Raw genomic sequence first — 20,569 nt, 5'->3', positions numbered from 1 at the left:
CCCCACACGGCCGCGCCGCACCACGACCAGCACTTCCCCAGCACCGCCACCTCCGCACCACCAGCCCGCACCGCACCCACGGCACCACCTCCCAGCATCGCCCCTCGCACCGTCCCCGCGCCGCACAACAATCCAGCACCGCCCCCTCGCACCGCCCTCCCAGAACCACCTCCCGGCACCGCCCCCCGCACCACCACCCAGCACTCCCTCCCAGCACCACCTCCGCCCCCCTCCGCGCCCCTCCGCATCACCACCCAGCACCGCCCTCCCGGCACCGCCCCCAGCACAGCCCTCCAGCGCGGCCGTGGGCGGGACGGGAAACGCCGGCGGGGGAGACTGAACCTGGAGTCCGTGCCTGGCGCGGGGCCAATGACAGCCCGGGAGCGCGGCGCCGCTTCGGGCCGGAACTTCCTGCGTTCCAGGCCCGGCCCGGGCCGGGTGTGCGCGCCCGCGTCACCCGACCTTTCCGGAGCAAGGGGACCGAGACCGGGGGGCTGGGACCCTGCTCCGCCCCGCGGCCCGCGGCCCGCGCGCCTGCACCAGCCGGGAGCCCGAAGCCCGAGGGCCCGCCGCGCCCGGGGCCAGGCGAAGCCGGGGGTTACCGGGGGCTGACCCGTCTCCGGCGGCTCCGCTGCGAGCCCGGGCACCGATGGCGGCGGCGGCGGCACTCAGAGACCCGGGACAGGTGAGTGCACAAGTAGCCACCGCGACCCCCACGCTGTCGTGTCTGGCGCCCGGACCGCGGAGGTGGGCCTTGTCTGTCTTCTCTCCTCCGCCACCTTTCCTCGGCTTTTGAGTCTAGGGGCGCCGGAGGAGAGCTACGCCCAGCCTGGGGTGCTGGATCCAGGCCGGAGATGATACAGAGCGCTTCCCATTTCCGAAATCTAGGGGCAGGAGGCGAGGAAGGGTTTCCTAGGCACAGGGACCAGCGTGTGCAAGGCTTGGCGGTGAGATTGAGCTGAGGGTTCGGAGAGCAGGTGGGAGACAGTGAGCCCCGGAATGGCGGGCTGAGGAGCTGGGCCTCTATTCTGAGGGTGTTGGGAGCCATAGATGGTTTCGAGTAGAAGAGGAAGATTATCTGACTCGGGTCTTGACAGGCTCCCCGTGGACGCAGAGTGGAAAACGGACTTGGGGTAAGGGTGGAGGCAGGGAGGGCAGGGAGTCCGCTATTGCAGTAGTTCAGGTGAGTACTGCAGGTGGCTGGAGGTAGAAGTGATTGGATTCTGGATCCGGCTTTTAAGTCAGGCTGACCAGATTTTCTGATGTCGAAGGTGAGAAAGAGAAGGGATGGTTTTTGGCTTCAGGAGCTGGAAGGATGGATGCGGGACGGAGCTGGGGAAGTTGGTTGCAGAAGGAATTTTCAATATAAAAGCAGAAGTGAGGTTTTGGCCCTGCTAAGCTCTGATGTTCCAGAGACCCCTGAATGGAGTTGAGTGGGCAGCTAGCCACTGGTTACGGTGTTTGGGGGCGGTATAGTTAAGGTTATGAGAGACCAAATACACAAAGGGACAAAGGCCAGACCGTATATAAAAATAGAATTCTTACCCACAACCTGCAGGGACCTGCCCAGGAAACCAACCTCTTTATCTACAATAAACAACCCAGGAAGCTAGCCTGCTTAAATTAGACTCACAGGAAGCCAGATTGCTATCTCTAGTGACAATCCGGGAACAGTAACTTCTGTAACAACCGGCCCCAGATGACCAGGGCTGGATTAATAACTGACAGCTTCTCTAATATTTGTTCCTACTTCCAACTTGGGGCCAGGCAGAGAAAACCAAATATGCACCCCTAACCTATCACATAGGATGCCCTGCTTCTAGTTAGCCTGCCTGCAGCTTCCCTGGGCCAGCAGCCCCCAGTCAGGGCACATCTGAAGCCTTCCCTTTTCTGCTATAAAGCTTTCCCACTCCTCTGCCAAAGCATAAGCAACAGCGGCTCCCTCCCTCGCTGTTGCAAGCTCAGTATAAATAGCCTTTGTTTTTCTTACTTGGTTAGTCTTTCCACAGTTAAAACATCTAAGTGTGGCATCTGGTGTGTGGACAAGGGTGTGGTTGTGTGTCCAGTTCAAGAAGGTGAACCTTCAGGTCAAGGCGGCAATGGTGTTAGAAAGAAAGAGGAAGGCGGGGCCTGAGAACTGAGAACGGGGTCTCTTGGTGGGACACCGTGGTTGGCTTGTTTGGCATCATCCAGACAGACATGGAGGAGTAGTGGTCGTGGTGGTGGTGATGGTGTTGCTGTGTGGGGAAAGGGGGTCTAGCAGGTGGTGTAGATATGGGAGGGATGGGGAGGCTCCGTAGTAATGGAGGCAGTATTACAGCGAGCCCTGGGCTGGTGCTCATTCACCCCTCTGCATCCTCGGCAGGCGTCTGTGGTGCCCTTGATGGGGCCGGGGGTTTTCAGTTGGGCTGGGGAATTAGCTCAGGGGCAAATGGGGTCAGCTGGGAATGGGTGACCCTGAGTGGGTGGGGATAGGAGAACCCATGTGCAACATAGAAGAGGAAGAGGCCCAAGGGTATCTGATATCTGTGTGGCTCTGCGTGGCTTAGATTGAAGCCAGGAAAGAGCTGGGCGGGGAGACCTTCAGATCACTGGTGGCTGTTGCCCTTGGCAGTGGGAGCCATCCAAGGATCTGGATGGGATCATGGTTGGATTTGCTAAGAACTTTCTGCATGTCGTGTGCCGAGTGACATGTGAGGGTCCGTGGCAATGGCTATGATGTGGGCTGGGATGGAGAGAGAGTACAGTGACAATGGGGATGCAGTGGTGAGGTCCAGAGTCGAGGAAGGTGCAGTCCAAGAAGTGATATGCATATAGGAGTGAGTGTGAGCTGTTGGCCCCAGGGCCTTGGTACTGGCAATTAAGGGAGAAGATTGAGTCCGTGTTTGCATGTGGGAAGCATGATGTTGGTGACATGGGAGGGGGCCCACAGAGGAGGGGGTTGGGCCATGGTGTCCCTCTGCCCACCTGCCCGTTGATGCTGTGGACTGACACAGAGGTCAGGTGAGGCACACAAAGGAGCAAACACCAGTGAAGCCAGGGCCTGGGATCTCCTCTGAGTTGGGAAGCTGGGGAGGAGAGGGAGCAGGGGACAGACGGGGAGGCCTGAGGAGAGAAGCTGATCCTGGAATGAACTGTCCCCATCATGGCAGGGCTGTGTGACCTTTGAGGACGTGACCATTTACTTCTCCCAGGAGGAGTGGGGGCTCCTTGATGAGGCTCAGAGGCTCCTGTACTGCGACGTGATGCTGGAGAACTTTGCACTTATAGCCTCGCTGGGTAAGGCCTTCACACCCACTGGGGGTCCTGAGCTCGTTTCTGCCCGTCCGCTTTTCCTTCCCACGGCCAGACCTACGGGCCCCACTTCCTGCCCACCTCTCCCAGGATATGTGCTGCATGTTCCAGGCCCACGCCGAGTGCAGCGTCCCATCCTCTTCCTGAGCAGCCCCAAAGCACTGGGGGGAAAGGGCCGGCAGCGAGGAGTCTTGCAGGTAGCCCAGTGGATCCCGGCTGGCTTGGCCACTCTCTGCCTGGGTGATCCTGTCCTTTAGCTAACGTTTCCTAGGGCCTGACTGCTGGGAATTCTGGCCCTGATGTGGTCACCGCTTGCTGTGACCACTGGGATGTTCCTGCCATACCTCCCTTGTGTGGTCCTGTTGTAATACTTCACTTTCTTTCCTCTGGTCTGTCATCAGGTGGTTCATCTGGCCAGGTGCTGGCCACTTACCTGCCCTGTCTTTCCCTCAGGACTTACCTCCTTCAGGTCTCACATAGTCGCCCAGCTGCAGATTGGGGCAGAGCCATGGGTGCCTGACAGGGTGGACATGACGTCAGCCATGGCAAGAGGGGCGTACAGCGGACCTCTCTCTGGTGAGTAGGGGATGCGGGGACAGGTGTCGTCACTGTCTTCAAATCACACCTGCAGTTATTCTCATGTTCGTCATTGTTTTGGTGCCGAAGCCAATGGCCACGTCTCTCTTCTACCTTTCCTTTCCCATTCTTGACACATCGCCCACTTGTCATTTCTGCTCTGACTTGTGGCCCCTGGCTCACTCTTTCCACAGCTCCCTCTGTGGCTGTCTCCAACGTGGACCTACACTTAATATGGCATGATAGGTGCATATTCCCTTTCATAGTCCTTAAACAGCGGCCGCTCAGTTGCAATCAGATTTTCCTGGGCCTGGACACACCATTCTGCACAGGGTTCCGTGTGTTAGCAGCGGCCAAGGCCCTGCTGGAAAGCCTTTAGAAAGAAGTGAGTTGGAAACCCCGCCTTCCGGCCTAAGACTGTGCCCCATCCTTGTGTCCTTGGTCCTGGCAAGGCCTCCCTGGTTTGTGACCTTGCCAGGCACAGTACTGCAGAGCAGACATCCTTACCCTGACCTCAGGCTCCTCTTCTTGCCAGCAGTCCCGAGGACTCATGCCAGGGTCAGGCATGATTTGTCACGGGGCTGCTTCCTTCCGTCTGAGTTCCTAGGAACTTCACCAGCACTTCTCTGCTTTCAGGGTTTTGCTGTGGAACGGAGGGTGAGCGTAGAGTGTCTGCAGAAGGACTGTCACAGGACAGGAAGCTCAAGGCGGCTCTGTCCAACCAGAAGGACTACTCCTGTGACGCGTGTGGCCTGTACTTGAAAGACATTTTGCACCTGACTGAACACCAGGCAACACACGCCAGGCAGAAACCAGACGTGTGTGAGGCGGCTGGGAGAGGGATCGAGTCCATGCTGAATATAGACAAGCCTGTCAGAAGGGATGAGGACAGGGCCTCACCTGTGAAGAGCTGCAGAGATGACACATCAAAGGAACCTTTCACAGTCAGGGAGGATGGGAAGGACTTTGTGGGTGGGACGGCCACATCCGGCTTTCTGCGGCATCAGGTCACTCACAGAGTGGAGGAGCCCCCCCAGAGCACTGGCGTGCAGAGCCCTAGCAAGTGCGGTGAATTTGGGAACGCTTTCAGTGACAAGCCCACACCTGTTCAGCACCAGAGAACCCACACTAGAGAAAGGCCTTATGAGTGCAACAAATGTGGGATATTCTTTAGCCACGCTTCCGGCCTCTTTCAGCACCAGAGAGATCACAATAGAGGAAAGCCTTATGAGTGCTGCGAATGTGGGAAGTTCTTTAGCCAACACTCTAGTCTCGTTAAACATCAGAGAGTTCACACTGGGGAAAGCCCTCACGTGTGCAGTGAATGTGGGAAATTCTTTAGCCGAAGCTCCAACCTCATTCAGCATAAGAGGGTGCACACAGGAGAGAAGCCTTATGAGTGCAGCGAATGTGGGAAGTTCTTCAGCCAGCGCTCCAACCTCATTCATCATAAGAGGGTTCATACGGGCAAAAGTGCTCACGAGTGTAGTGAGTGTGGGAAGTCTTTCAACTGCAACTCCAGCCTCATTAAGCACTGGAGGGTTCACACTGGAGAAAGACCTTATAAGTGCAACGAATGTGGGAAATTCTTCAGCCACATCGCCAGTCTCATCCAACATCAGATAGTCCACACTGGTGAACGGCCTTATGGGTGCAGCGAATGTGGGAAAGCCTTCAGCCGGAGCTCCGACCTCATGAAGCATCAGAGAGTCCACACTGGGGAGCGGCCTTATGAGTGCATCGAATGTGGGAAATTGTTTAGCCAGAGCTCCAGCCTCAACAGCCATCGGAGACTTCACACTGGCGAACGGCCTTATCAGTGCCCTGAATGTGGGAAATTCTTTAACCAAAGCTCCAGCCTCCATAACCATCGGAGACTTCACACCGGTGAGCGGCCTTATGAGTGCCTCGAATGTGGGAAAACCTTCAGGCAAAGGTCTAATCTGAGGCAACACCAGAAGGTTCACAAACCAGACAGACCATATAAGTGTGGCGAATGTGGAAAAGCCTTCAGCCAGAGGCCTACCCTTGTCCGGCACCAGAAAATTCACACTAGGGAAAGGAGTGCAGAGAATGTGCACCCTCCTCCAGCACAACGATGTGCAGTGGAGATAAACTCTGAGAACAGTCTTTACGAGGGGGCCATCAGCCAGAGGTTGAACCTTGTTCATCCCAGTGTCCACACTGGGCAGATTCCCTATGAATGCTAGTTATGTTGGAAGGTCTCGGGAACAAAGTAGCATTTTCTCACCGTGGGCTCTACCAGACCTTTGTCACTGCAAGTGTTTGTGGTAGAAGCCATTGAGCTCTGGCAGGTCTCCAAGAGCATGTGTCAGCCAGTCCCTGTGTTCAGACCTCTTCTCTTTTGCCAAGAGGGAATCCCAAGTAGCCTGAGGCCACAGGAAGATGTCATTCCCTCCTTCTGTGGCCAGTGTAGCTGTGGACATGACCCATCTTTGACCATAAAGACCTGAGCTGGGTTCTCCTGGCGGCTTTCGGAGAAGGTTTCCCTTCTTCCAAGGGAAGATCTCATATGATGCTCATGATGGATTTATCCAGACTCCACATTACCCATCCCAACAACTACCTACTTTACATTGCCTTAGTGATAAAGCCCCCTTTAATCCCATGTGTTCTGATCACTGTGAAGTGGGTTGAGAACACAGTTAAGGTCTACCAAACTAAAAGGGTCTCCAAATGTATTGCCTCAGAGAAAGAGCAGGATAGTGGAGAATAGCTGTCCAGATTTGGCCTCCTTTGTGTTGCTACTCAAGGCTTCCTGGGGAAGATGGTAGGACTTTGTGGGCCTAATGTGATCTGAATGGCATGAATTTTTGTGAGCCAGAGATTATCCTGAGGACGGGGCAGTTGTGACAGCCTCCTCTGTATCTGGGAGCAGCATGAATAGGGCCCCATTTCCACGGGATGCCTCATGTTCCCTAGCACTGTTAAGCAGACACTGTTTACCTGGCACCTGCCAAGGAGCCATATGCCTTGAAGTTTAGCATCTGGTATACAGGTGTCCTAACTGTAAGACTTACTGGGCCCAGTTGAGACCATAATTTGTATGGAAACACTGGAGGTGATGATGAAGTAGACGAGTCTGCAGCAAACTAGAGGGAATGTACCTGTTCTAAAAGTGCATCCACAAATGTTCCTTTGAATGTGACTGTGCAGAATTCAGGCTTTGCAGAAATTCTCAGGACCTCCAGACCTCTGTCCTATGACTCAGGTCACTGACAGAGCAAAAACCTAAAGGTTTTGTGGGTACTAAGTCTCTCTGCATTATTCGTGCCACAGCCATTGCTGCATTGGCAGGAGAATGGGGGCTGAGCGAAGGTAGACCCTGTACTCCAGGGATGTAGCATTTGTCACATAGCCAGCCATTTTTGCTGCCAAGACAGAGAAGGGAGTCAATGTAGGGTTGCCAAATCTAATTTTCTAAAATGAATGGGAGATCAGATTTTTATGTGCAACAATTTATTTAAATGCTTTGTTGAGATATAATTGTCATGCAACGGTTGTACATATTTGATGTGTACAATTTGAGAAGTTTTCAGTATGTATACACTCAGGGAACCAACACCAGAACCATGACAATGACAGTGGACCTATCCATCACCCACAGAGCTACCTCGTGCCCTTTACGATCCCTCATGCCTTCCCAGAAAACCATGATTTACCCTTTTTTCTTTTTTTCTTTTTTTACTACAGACTTGTTTGCCTTTCTTAGAATTTTATACAACTGGAATCATAAAGTATTTATACCCTATTTTTGGTCTTTTTTCTTTTACAACGTAATTATCTTGAGAATTATCCATGCTGTATGTATGAACAGTTCATTCCTTTTGCTGTTGAGTAGTGCTCTCTTGAGTAAATCCATCACAATTTTTTATGCTTTATTTTTTAAGTTAAAAAGTCTCTGGTAAAATACACATAATATAAAATTTACTACCTTTACCATCTTTAAGTGCATAGTTCAGGGGTATTAAGTACATTCATATTGTACAGCCATCAGCACCATTCACATCCCGAGCTCTTTTCATCTTGCAAAACCAAAAGTCCATACCCATTAAACAATAACTTCAAAGCCGCCCCCCGCAAGCCCCTGGAAACCGCCCTTCTACTTTCTGTCTCTCTGAATTTGACTACTTCAGGTACCTCATATGCATTGAGTCATCTAGTATTTGTCTTTTTGTGAGTGGTTTATTTCACTTGGCATAATGTCCTCAAGGTTCATCCATGTTTTATGCCATGTGTCAGAATTTCTTTTTATGGTTGAATAATATGCCATTGTATTTTTATGCCATATTTTGCTTATTCATTCATCTGTCAATGGATATTTGGTTTACTTCCACCTTTTAGCTATCGTGAACCATGCAGCTATGACCATGGGTGTACAAATATCTCCTTGAGACCTTGTTTTCTATTCTTGTTTTATTTATTTATTTTTTAAGATTTTATTTGAGAGAGAGCGAGCAAGAGAGCATAAGTAGGCTGAGGGGCAGAGGGAGAAGCAGACTCCCTGCTGAGTAGGGAGCCTGATGTGGGGCTCAATCCTGGGACTCGGATCATGACCTGAGCCGAAGGCAGACAGCTAACCAACTGAGACACCCAGGCGCCCCCTTGCTTTCTTTATAGATATATCTGGAAGTGGAATTACTGGCTCATATGGTAATTATATTTTTAATTTTTTGAGGAACAGCCATACTGTTTTCCACAGTTGCTCTATCATTTTATATTCCTACCAACAGTATACATGGGTTCTGATTTTTCCACATCCTCACCAACACTTGTTTTATCTTTAAAAAAAAATCTAAAAAATGTTTGAATAGTATCTATCCTGATATATATGAAGTGGTTTCCTTCTATCCTACCTTGTTGAGTGTTTTTATCATGAAAGGGTGTTGGATTTTGTCGAATGCTTTTTTTTCCATAAATTGATAGGGTCCTATGTTTTTTCCTTCTGTTAATATGGTGTATTATACTGATTGATTTTCGTATGTTGAAACTTCCTTGCATTCCAAGAATAAATCCCACTTAAACATGGTATATAATCCTTTCAGTATGCTGCTAAATTCTGTTTGCTAGTATTTAAAGATATTTGCACCCATGTTCATAAGTGATATTGGTCTGCACTTTTCTTATACTATCATTTTCTGGCTTTGGTATCAGGGCAAATGAATTAGGAATTGTTCTCTTCAAGTTTTTGGAAAATCTTAACAAAGATTAGTGCTATTTCTTTAATGTGTAGAATTCACCAATAAAGTCACTGGGTCCAGAGCTTTGTTGTGAGGAGGTTTTTGGTTGTTTATTCATTATACTTACTAATTATAAGTTTATTCAGATATTCTCTTCATGACTCAGTCTTGATAGGATTTGTATTTCTAAGGATTAGTCTATTTCACCTAGGTTCCATTTTTTGTGTGTACAGTTGTTCATAGTACTCTTGTAATCCTTTTTATTTCTGTAGAATTGGTAGTAATGCCCCCACTTATATTTCTGATTCCAGTAATTTGAGTCTTCTCTCTTCTTTTAGTCACTCTAGCTAAAGGTTGGTCAATTTTGTTCAACTTTTTGAAGAACCATCTTCTGGATTTGTTGATTTTTCTCTATTGTTTTTCTATTCTCTATTTTTTAAATCTCTAATCTTTAGTATTTTTTTTTTCAGATTTTATTTATTTGACAGAAAGAGACACAGAGAGGGAACACAAGCAGAGGGAGTGGGAGAGGGAGAAGCAGGCTTCCCGTGGAGCAGGGAGCCCAATGTGGGGCTCGATCCCAGGACCCTGAGATCATGACCTGAGCCGAAGGCAGATGCTTAACAACTGAGCCACCCAGGCGCCCCATCTTTAGTATTTCTTAACTTTGTCTAGCTCTTGGTTTAGTTCTTCTTCTAGTTCTTTAAGTTGCAAAGTAAGGTTGTTGATTTGAGATCTCTCTTTTTTAATATAAGCTTCCTCCATACAGCTTTTGCTACATGTCATAAATTTTGGTATGTTGTTTTTGTTTTCTTCCTTCCTTCCTTTCTTTTCTATCTTTCTTTCCTTTCTTCCTTCCTTCCTTCCTCCCTCCATACTTCCTTCCTTTCTTCTTCCCCCCCCGCTTTTTTTTTGAGAGATTGAGAGCATGCACACGCCCATGTGAGCAGGAGGGGGAGGCCCAGAGGGAGAGGAAGAGAATCTTAACAGACTGCATTGAGTGTAAAGCTTGACCTGGGGCTTGATCTCAGGATTCTGAGATCATGATGAGCCAAAATCAAGAGTCGGACACTTAACCGACTGAGCCCCCCAGGTGCCCTGTGTTTTTGTTTTCTTTCATCTTGGGTATTTTCTAATATTCCTGGTGATTTCTCCTTTGTTTCAGTGATTGTTTAAGCATGTGTTATTTAATTTGTGAATTTTCCAATTTGCCTTTCATCAATTTCTAACTTCATCCTGCTGAGATTAGAGAAAATAGTTTGCATAATATCTTTTAAAACCTATTAAGCCTTAATTTGTGACCTAATGTGGTCTATCATAGAAATGTCCTATGTGCACCTGAGAACAATGTTTTCTGTTGGTGGTGGTTAGAGTATTGTGTACATTTCTGTTAGTTCTGATTAGTTTATTGTATTGTTCAAGACCTTTATTTCCTTAATGACTTTTTTCCATTATTGAGAGCAGGGTGTTGAAGTCTCCAACTATTGTAAAACTATTTCTTCCTGTCAGTTTTTGAGTCATATATTTTCTTGGTCTGTTATTAGTTTCACAAATGTTTATAATTGTTATACCTTCTTGCTGTATAAAACCTTTTATTATGATATAAAAATGTCCAAATTTGTGTTGTAAACTTTTTTCGTATGGAAACTTATTTGCATGGAATGTTTTTCCATCCTTTCACTTTCAACCTACTTGTGTCTTTAACTTAAAGTTAGTCTCTGTGGACAGCATATAGTTGGATAATATTTTAAACATCCATTCTGTCAGTCTCTGTCTTTTGATTGGAGAGTTTAATCCATTTACATTTAAAGTAATTACTGATGAAGGATTTACTTCTGTGATTTTGCTATTTGTTTTCTATATGGCTTTTCTGTCATCCATTTCCTATATTACTGTCTTTTTTTTTTATGTGAAATGCTTTAATTCCCTTCTCATTTCCTTTTGTGTATATTCTATAGCTATTTTCTTTGTGGTTACCATGGAGATTATGTTGAACATTCAAAAATTATTAACACTCTAATTTGAATTTATATTAACTTAACTTCAATACCATACAAAAACTCTGCTCCTATGTAATTCCATCCCCAACTCTTTCAGTTATTGATATCACAGAATTACATTTTTATACATTTTATGTCCAAAATATAGGCTAATAACTGTTCTTAAAGATGTACAAGCTTTTTAAGAAAACGCATGAGCTTTTTAAATCGTGTAGAAATTTTAAAATGGAGTTATAAACCAAAGTTACAATAATAGTAGTTTTTAAAATTGTCCATGTATTTATCTTTACAAGTGATCTTTATTCCTTCATATGGCTTAGAATTAGTCCAGTGCCCTTTGGTTTCAAGTGGAAGGACTCCCTTTAGCATTTCTTGCTGGGCAGGTCTAGTGGTAACAAACTTCCTTGGATTTTGTTTATCTGGGAATTAATTTCTCCCTTACTTTTGAAAGACAGATTTGCCAGATAGACGAGCTTGGTTACCATTTTCTTTTCTTTTAGTACTTTGAACGTACCAGCCCATTGCCTTCTGGCTTCTAAGGATTCTGATGAAGAATCTGTGGATAATCTTATTGAGTATCCTTTGTATGCGACAGATCACCTCTCTTGTTCCTTTCAAATTTCTTTGTCTTTTGACAGATTGTAATTTGTCTGGATTTGGGCCTCTTTGAATTTATCCTTCTTGGAGTTCATTGAGCTTCTTGGATGCTTATATTCATGTATTTCATCAAATTGGGGGAGTTAATTCTTCAAGTTATCTCTTTTCTCCTTTCTCTCATCTCCTGGGATTCACACAACATGTATATTGTTCCTCTTGAAGGTGTTCCAGAGGTGCTGTATATTCTCTTGACTTCTTCTAGCTTTTTTCTTTTGATTTTCCTATCTTGAAGTTCACTGATTCTCCCATATCCTCACATCTGCTTTTGAATCCCTCTAGCAAATTTTTCATTTCAGTTATGGTAATTTTAGCAACAGAATTTTTTTTTTCTTTTTATGTTTTCTGGGTTTTTTTTTTTTTTTTTAAGATTTTATTTATTTGCGAGAGAGAGAATGAGAGACAGAGAACATGAGAGGGAGGAGGGTCAGAGGGAGAAGCAGACTCCCCGCTGAGCAGGGAGCCCGATGCAGGACTCGATCCTGGGACTCCAGGATCATGACCTGAGCCGAAAGCAGTCGCTTAACCAACTGAGCCACCCAGGCGCCCTCTTTTTATGTTTTCTATGTCTTGTGTGACATTTCCATTTTGTTCATACATTATTTTCTTGCCTTTCTCCATATCTTACTTTCGTTATTTGATCATCTGTAAGATAGTTGTTTTAAAGTCTTTGTCTAGTAGAGCTGCCATCAGGTCTTTTTAAGAGATAGTTTCTGATGATTTTTTTTTTTTTTTCTCTGAATGGGCCATACTTTCCCATTTCCTTATATGCCTTGTGATTTTTTTTTTTGAACACTGGACAATTTAAATTTAATAATGTGTTAACTCTGGGAAAATCAGATTCTTCATCTTTCCCCAGGGTTTGCCATTTTTATTTAATTTTTAAAATTTAATTGTCATAGGTTGTCTCTGCTGGGGAACAGCCTGTGGTGTATCTCAGGTCTTTTCTGACCCTGTGCCTTGAATTTTAAAATTCTCCTGTATATGTGATTGCTTTGGAATGTCTTAATCCTAAATATTTAGCTCCCAAAAGGAGAGAAAGAAAAATGAAGGGGAAAAAAAATGTGCTGGTACCTAAATTCTCTGAAAGTCACTCTGCCAGAGAGGGAGGGGCTTGCAACAATTGGATAAGGGTTGCACAAATGGCTGCCCACTACTGTGATTTCACCTCTGCAATCAGGTTAGAGCACAGATCCTCAATATTTGGAGAGTGGGGTCCTACCCAGGCTCCCAAAAATTGCATGCATGCTGCTCCAGGGACACACACATAGCTGCCTACCACAGGGCAAGGGGATAAGGGATGGGAGTGGCTACAGTGCTAAGGACTGACACTAACCCAAATTAACTGTAATTTACTACTGCTTAAGCCTTCCTCTGGAAGTTGTAAGCCTTTGAATGGACCCCAGAGTTCCAAAATAATTACAGTAGACACATTCTGCCAGTACAATTGTTGTCAGGGTAGGGAGATTACTTTCTAGTGCTTCCTATCCACTACCTTTCCAGAATCCTTATTCAAATGCACTATAATTTTTTAACCTTTTAATATGTTAAATGACATGGGTTTTTAGCTATTACAAATTAAGCTATGACCATGAATGTACAGGTCTTCATATGGGTCTACGCTTTCATTTCCCTTGTGGTAATATGTAGGAGTACAGTACCTTTGTCACAGGGCAGAGAAATATTTAAATTTTTGGAAACTGACAAACTGTGTTCTAAAGTGCTTAGACCATGTTACTTTCCCCCAGCAGTGAATGAGTTCCAGTTCTTCCATATATTAGCCAACAATTGCTATGATCAGTGTTTTTAATGTTTGTCATTTTAATAGGTAGGTAGTAGTAGATCCTCACTGTGGCTTTACCTTGCATTTATCTAATGACTCATGACCTTGAGCATTTTTAAAAATGTTATTTACCACCCACGTATCTTTGGTAAAATGTCCTTTCATATCTTTTGCCTTCTTTTGAAATAAATGTTGGTTAATATTTCTATTTTCATGAACAAGAATACAATGAAACGGCAAAGAACTTTGTTGGAACTTCAGTCATTTATCAATGATGTAACTTATTTACTTAATGGGGTAATAAGTTTGAATACTGAAAATATTTCCTTAAAATTTTATGTTGTTCCCAATGGAAAACTATAGACACAATACACTTTTAATTATTAACATAATGTCTACTTTCTTAAATCTTCACAGCTAATAAAACAATAAGTCCAACTTTGAGCTATAGTGTTTACCATGCAGCCATTTTCAAGCTATGAATGCTGTCCATGAATGGGAAGTTGGGGAACTGTGTGTAGTAGTACACCACTGTATTTTATATCCATCATAGAGATGCAACAGATGTAAATAACTTTATGCACAGGTTTCTAATTCCAAATTTAACTTAATAGATATAGGGCCACGCAGGTTACCTATTTTTTATTATGTAAACTTCAGTCATTTATGCCTTTAAAGGAATTTGTCCATTTCATTTAAGTTGTCCATTTATTGGTATAGATAGGTTCATGATTTTCCCTTATTCCCCTTCAATATTTGTATAATCTGTAGTGATGTCTCCTTTCTAATTCCTGATATTTATAATTGGTGTGTTTTCTTTTTTAATGTGATAAATCTTAGCTAGAGGCTTATCTATTTTATTATTCATAAGGCTTTTGGTTTTACCGACTTTATAGTTTAGTCTGTTTACTTCACTGATTTCCATTTAGATTTTTATTATTTTGGGTTTTTTTGCTTTTCTTTTTTTTTTTTTTTTAAGATTTTATTATTTATTTGACAGAGAGAGACACAGCGAGAGAGGGAACACAAGCAGGGAGAGTGGGAGAGGGAGAAGCAGGCTTCCTGCTGAGCAGGAAGCACGATGCGGGGCTCGATCCCAGGACCCTGGGATCATGACCCGAGCCGAAGGCAGACGCCCAACGACTGAGCCACCCAGGCACCCTGGGGTTTTTTTGCTTTTCCTAGTTTTCATTTTACTTTATTTTTAAGATTTATTTAAAGGAAACTCTACATGCAGCATGGGGCTTGAACTTACAACTGAGTCGAGTCACGTGCTCTACTGACTGAACCAGCCAGATGCTCCTTCTTTTCTTGTTTTTTAAATGTGGAAACAGATCCTTTTCTCAATACTTTTGTTTAATGTTTCCTTATAGTTCACTTAGCCTTCAATCCTGACAATTTCCTCTTATATTTCCTTCTAAATATTTTGTATTTTTACATTTTATTTCAGTCTGTGATCCATTTTAAGTTCATTTTTGTTTAAGGTAAAAGTCTTTTCCTCCTCTTGTGTCTCACATCTGGGCAAGCTGATAAGAAAGCCCTAGTGGTCTCTTCTTTTGCAAGATTCAAACCATGTGAGCCCCTGCCCAAGCAAGGAAATGGTATTTATCTCAGCCCCACCTTCAGGTATTCTGGGTATGCTAGTCTGTTTCTATTAATAATTAAAAAAACTGTACTTGGAAATTTTAATAATAAAAAGTTATAAAATTAATATAGTCCTGTCTGGAGATGATGTAAGTGAGCTACATCTCTGGCCTGTTAAAATTTGAGCAATAAAAGAGAATCCAGACCATTATGGATTAAAATACACTGAACACATAAAAATGAGCCCATAAGGAGACTTCTTTAAAAAGATAAGCATAAAGATCTTACATGCCACTACATCTATATGACATGGCAGAAAAATTAAGTATGAAGCTTTATATGAGTTTAAACTCACATGAAAGGATTGAGCAAAGATAAATAAAAATATAAGTGAAATTTCTATAAAGTGGATACATACTGAATTCACACTGGCTGATACTTCTGGGGAGGTAGAATATGTGACTAGGTATTCAGACAAAGAAAAATTTCTCAAACTCTTCCAAAAAAAAAAACCAAAGAGGAGGAAATCCTTCCAAACTTATTTAAGGCCAGCGTTACCCTAATGACAAAACCAGACAAGACCACCACAGAAAAAGAAAATTGCAGGCCAATATCCCTGATGGACATAGATATAAAAATCCTCAACAAAATATTAGCAATCCAAATAAAATAATCCATTAAAAAGAACATACACTGTGATTAAGTGGGATTTATTCCAGGCATGAAAGTATGGTTCAACATCCACAAATCAATCAATGTGACAAACTACATTAACAAAGTGAAGAATCAAAATCATCTGATCATCTCAACAGTTATAGGAAAAGCATGTAACAAAATTCAACATCAATTTATGATAAAAACTTTCAACAAAGCGGGAATAGTGTGAATATTTCTCAACACAATAAAGGCCATTTATGACAAGCCCACAGCAAACATACTCAACAGTGAAAAGCTGAAAGCTTTTCCTCCATGATCAGGAACAAGACAAAGATGCCCACTCTCTCCACTTTTATTCAACATAGTATTGCAAGTCTTAGCCAGAGCAATTAGGCAAGGAACAGAAACAGCAGGCACCCAAATTGGAAAGAAAGAAATAAAACTATCACTATCTGTGGACAGTAAGATTTTATATACAGAAAACCCTAAACATTCCACCAAAAAACTATTAGAATTAATAAGCAAATTCAGTAAAGTTGCAGGATACAAAATCAATATACAAAACCAGTTGTGTTTCTATATACCAACAAACCATCAGAAAGAAAAAATTAAAACAATCCCAGGGGCGCCTGGGTGGCTCAGTCGTTAAGCATCTTCCTTCAGCTCGGGTCATGATCCCAGGGTCCTGGAATCGGGCCCCGTGTCGGGCTACCTGATCAGCGGGAAGCCTGCTTCTCCCTCTCCCACTCCCCCGCTTGTGTTCCCTCTCTCGCTGGTCTCTCTCTGTCAAATAAATAGAATCTTAAAAAGAAAAGAAAAGAAAACAATCCCATTTATAATTACATCAAAAAGAATAAAACAACTAGGAATAAATTTAATCAAGGTGAAAGACCCTTACACTAAAAATTTAAAGACATTGATAAAAGAAATCAAAGAAGACACAAATAAATCTAAAGATATTTCATGCTTATGGACTGGAAGAAATAATATTGTTAAAATGTCCATATTACCCCAAGCAATCTATGGGTTCAGTGCAATCCCTATCAAAATCCCAATGGCATTTTTCACAGAAATAGAACAATCCTAAAATTTGTATGGAATGACTAAATTTGTACTACATAACCAAAGCAATTTTGAGAAAGAAGAACAAAGCTGGAGGCATCATACGTCTTGATTTCAAACTATATTATAAGGCTACAGTAATCAAAACAGTATGGTATTGGCATAAAGCAGACACACAGACCTACACAATGGAATAGAGAGCCCATAAATAAATCCATGCATATGTAGTCAGTTAAATTTATGAGAAAGGAGCCAAGAATATGCAATTGGGAAAGGACAGTCTCTTCAATAAATGGTGCTGGGAAAACCAGATAGCTACATGCAGAAGAATGAAACTATACCACTATCTTACACCATTCACAAACTTTAACTCAAAATGGATTAAAGACTTGAATAAAAGATGAGAAACCATAAAACTCCTAGAAGAAAACAGGCAGTAAGCTCCTTGATGTTGCTCTTGGAGGTATTTTTTGGATTTGACTCCAGAGACAATGGCAGCAAAAGTAAACAAATGGGACTAGATCAAACTAAAATGCTTCTGCACAATGAAAGAAATCAACAATATAAAAAGGCAACCTACTGAATGGGAGATGATGTTTGCAAATGATACATTTGGTAAGGGGTTAATATCCAAAATATATAAAGGAATTATACAACTTGGTAGCAAAAAACAATCCAATTAAAAAATGGGCAGAAGATCTGAACAGAGATTTGTCCAAAGAAGACATATAGATGGTCAACAGGCATATGAAGATGCTTATTACCAATCATCAGGAAAATGCAAATCAAAACCACAATGAGATATCACCTCACATCTGTCAGAATGGCTATTAGCAAAAAGACAAGAATTAACAAATGCCAATGAGAATGTGGAGAAAAGGGAATCCTCATGCACTGTTGATGAAAAATGAAAAATATAACTACCATACAATCCAGCATTTCCATTTCTAGGTATTTATCCAAAGAAAATGAAATCACTAATTCAAAAAGATATATGCACCCCTACCTTCATTGCAGTATTATGGAAACAATCAATGGATGAATGGATAAAGAAAATGTGGTATTTATATACAATGGAATACTATTCAGCCATAAAAAAGAATAAAATCTTGCCATTTACAACAACATGGATAGATCTTGAGGGTATTATGTTAAGTGATATAAGTCAGGAAAAAACAAATACCGTATGATTTCACTTATATGTGGAATATAGAAAAACAAACAAAACTCATAGATGCAGAGAACAAATTTGTGGTTGCCAGAATGGGGGTGGGTGAAATGGGCAAAGGAAGTCAAGATATAACAACTTCTAGTCATTAAATAAGTCATGGGGATATAATGTACAGCATGGTGGCTATAGTCAACAATATTTATGATATATGTAACTTTATATGATGATAGGAGGAAACCTGACATTATAGTGATCATTTTACAGTGTATATACAAATGTTGAATCATTATGTTGTATACCTGAAAATGTTATGTCAATTATGCCTCAATTAAAAAAAAAAACAACCATGGAAAAATGTCACTAAAACAGTGACTTAAAACTGTATGTGCTTCAGATTATGGTAGAGTTGTTTTGTACCATTATTTCTTTGGATAATACCAAATATCAGTTATCTATAAGCATATTTTTGGAGGTTGCATAGTTTACACAGAAAGGAAACAATTGAAATCCATCAAAATGAGTACTATATAGTAGCAAAATGGAAAAGATAAATGGAGACAATAAGTACTCAGATGATGGTGTGAGTGGTCATCATGGTAAGGGAGGGTCTGGGTGGAGGCTGGGGCTATGAGTATGTTGGATTTACTCCTACTGCCTGTACAACATAAACACTATGGAGCCCATGGAGTCCAAAATATATAATCAAAGAAGGAAACAGGAATTGATAGAGTTTGGTTATAAATGAATCAGAACTTGTTGAATGGTCTCAATCATTATTCATAATTTTTTTCTGATACATCCAATCTTCCTTAGACCAGTAATAGGTATAATGATGTTTATCAGGAGGTGGAAGATTCATATTTGACAAAAGTTCAAAGGCAATTCAATAAAGAAAGGATAACCTTTGCAACAGGTGGTGTTGGAACAACTGGACATCCAAATGCAAAAAATGAACCTCGACCTATAACCTCACATATTACACAAAAATTATTTCAAAATGAATCATAGACACAAAATGTTAAAGTATAAAACTCCGAGAAGGGAATACAGGAAAAAAAATCTTCATGACCTTGGGTTAGGCGAAGAGTTCTAAGATAAAACACCAAATGCACTATCCATAAGGTAAACTGATAAAATGGGAGTATATGAAAATTAAATACCTTTGCTCTATAAAAGATAGTTAAGATAATAAAAAAAACAAACTGGATTGGACAAAATATATTTATAAATCACACATCTAACAAAGAGCTTATATCTAGAATATATAAAGAACTCTTCAAAACTCAACAGTATGAGAACAAACAGCCCAATAAATAAATGCTTCACAAGATATGTGGATGTCAAATAATCACTTGAAAAAGTGGCGAACATATTAGCCACTAGGAAAATGCAAATTAAAAACACAGTGAGGTACCATCAGACACCTATTAGAGTAACTGAAAACAAAAACAAACTGACAATACCAAGTGCTGGCAACAGTGTAATAACTGGAACTTTCATACATTGATGTTGGGAATGTAAAATAATACAGTCACTTGGGAAAATAGTTTGGTAATTTCTTGTAAAGTTAAAAACATGTAGTTACCATATGACAGCATCTCTACTCCTAGGTATTTACCTAAAGAAATGAAAATGTCCACACAAAAGTACCAACAGTGCCTTTATTAATGATTGCCAAAACCTGGAAACAACCCAAACTGCTATCATCTGGTGAATGGATAAACAGATTGTGGTTCACCCATAAGGACTACTACTCAACAATAAAAACAAATGAGCAACATATATATGTGTGTGTGTGTGTGTGTGTGTGTGTGTATGTATGTATATATATTCATTTGTTATATATTGTTATATATATAAAGTATTTATGTATATTATATATATTTAACAACAGAATTTATCATAACGTCAAGAATTATGACATACTTAAGGATAAGTTTAACAAAATATGAGGAAGACTGAATATTACCCAGCATTGCTAAGAGAAATTAAAGACCTAAATAAAAAGAAACAGATGTTCATGAATTGGTGGACTCAGTAGTGTTGAGATGTGAATTACCTCCATATTGATCAATAGATTCAATACAAACCATATTATAATCCCCCAAAACATTTTCCCCCATAGCAATTGACAAGCTGATTTTAAAATATGTAACTGAAAAAGACTTTCAACAAAGCAGTAGCAGTTTTGAAATGTGCAGTAATCAATACTCTTTGGTACTATTAGAATAATAGACACATGGTACAATAGTATATAAGAGTATTCGGAAATAAATGTTATGCAGTCTACTGATTTTCACAAAGCAACACAATGGAGGGAGAGAATTCGTTTCAAGAAATGGTCCTAGAACAAATGTGTATGATTGTCCCTTCTTTTAACACCTTTATTAATTGCATACACTGTGACAGTAAGTTTCTAATTAATTTTATTTTTAAAATATTTTATTTATTTATTTGAGAGACAGTGAGAGAGAGCACAAGTGGAAAGGAGGGGGAGAAGCAGACTCCCGCCGAGCAGGGAGCCCGATGCGGGGCTCAATCCCAGGACCCTGGGATCACGACCTGAGCCGAAGGCAGATGCTTAACT

The 20,569-nt window shown here is 42.2% G+C and overlaps 1 protein-coding gene across 3 annotated transcripts; it reads left to right on the top strand.

Annotated features, from left to right (window-relative positions):
- The first annotated feature begins 336 nt into the window (after nt 1-336).
- ZNF792 (zinc finger protein 792) lies at nt 337-19,255 on the top strand. 3 transcript variants are annotated; one of them, XM_081807506.1, is made up of 4 exons: nt 337-685; nt 3,195-3,279; nt 3,748-3,870; nt 4,507-19,255. In XM_081807506.1, the coding sequence occupies exons 1-4, from the start codon at nt 650-652 to the stop codon at nt 6,078-6,080; spliced, it is 1,818 nt and encodes a 605-aa protein (XP_081663632.1). In that variant the 5' UTR covers nt 337-649; the 3' UTR covers nt 6,081-19,255. The 3 variants fall into 3 exon arrangements, with proteins under 3 accessions (XP_081663632.1, XP_006730824.1, XP_081663633.1); XM_006730761.3 differs by having other exon boundaries at nt 3,153-3,279; XM_081807507.1 differs by lacking the exon at nt 337-685 and having other exon boundaries at nt 721-3,279; nt 3,696-3,870.
- Nucleotides 19,256-20,569: the final 1,314 nt, after the last annotated feature.

This window comes from Leptonychotes weddellii, chromosome 16 (genome assembly GCF_054177405.1).
Source record: "Leptonychotes weddellii isolate Sample4059 chromosome 16, ASM5417740v2, whole genome shotgun sequence".
Taxonomy (NCBI): Eukaryota; Metazoa; Chordata; class Mammalia; order Carnivora; family Phocidae; genus Leptonychotes; species Leptonychotes weddellii.
The sequence above is the reverse complement of the archived record's forward strand: the minus strand, read 5'-3'. Positions and strand labels throughout refer to the sequence as shown.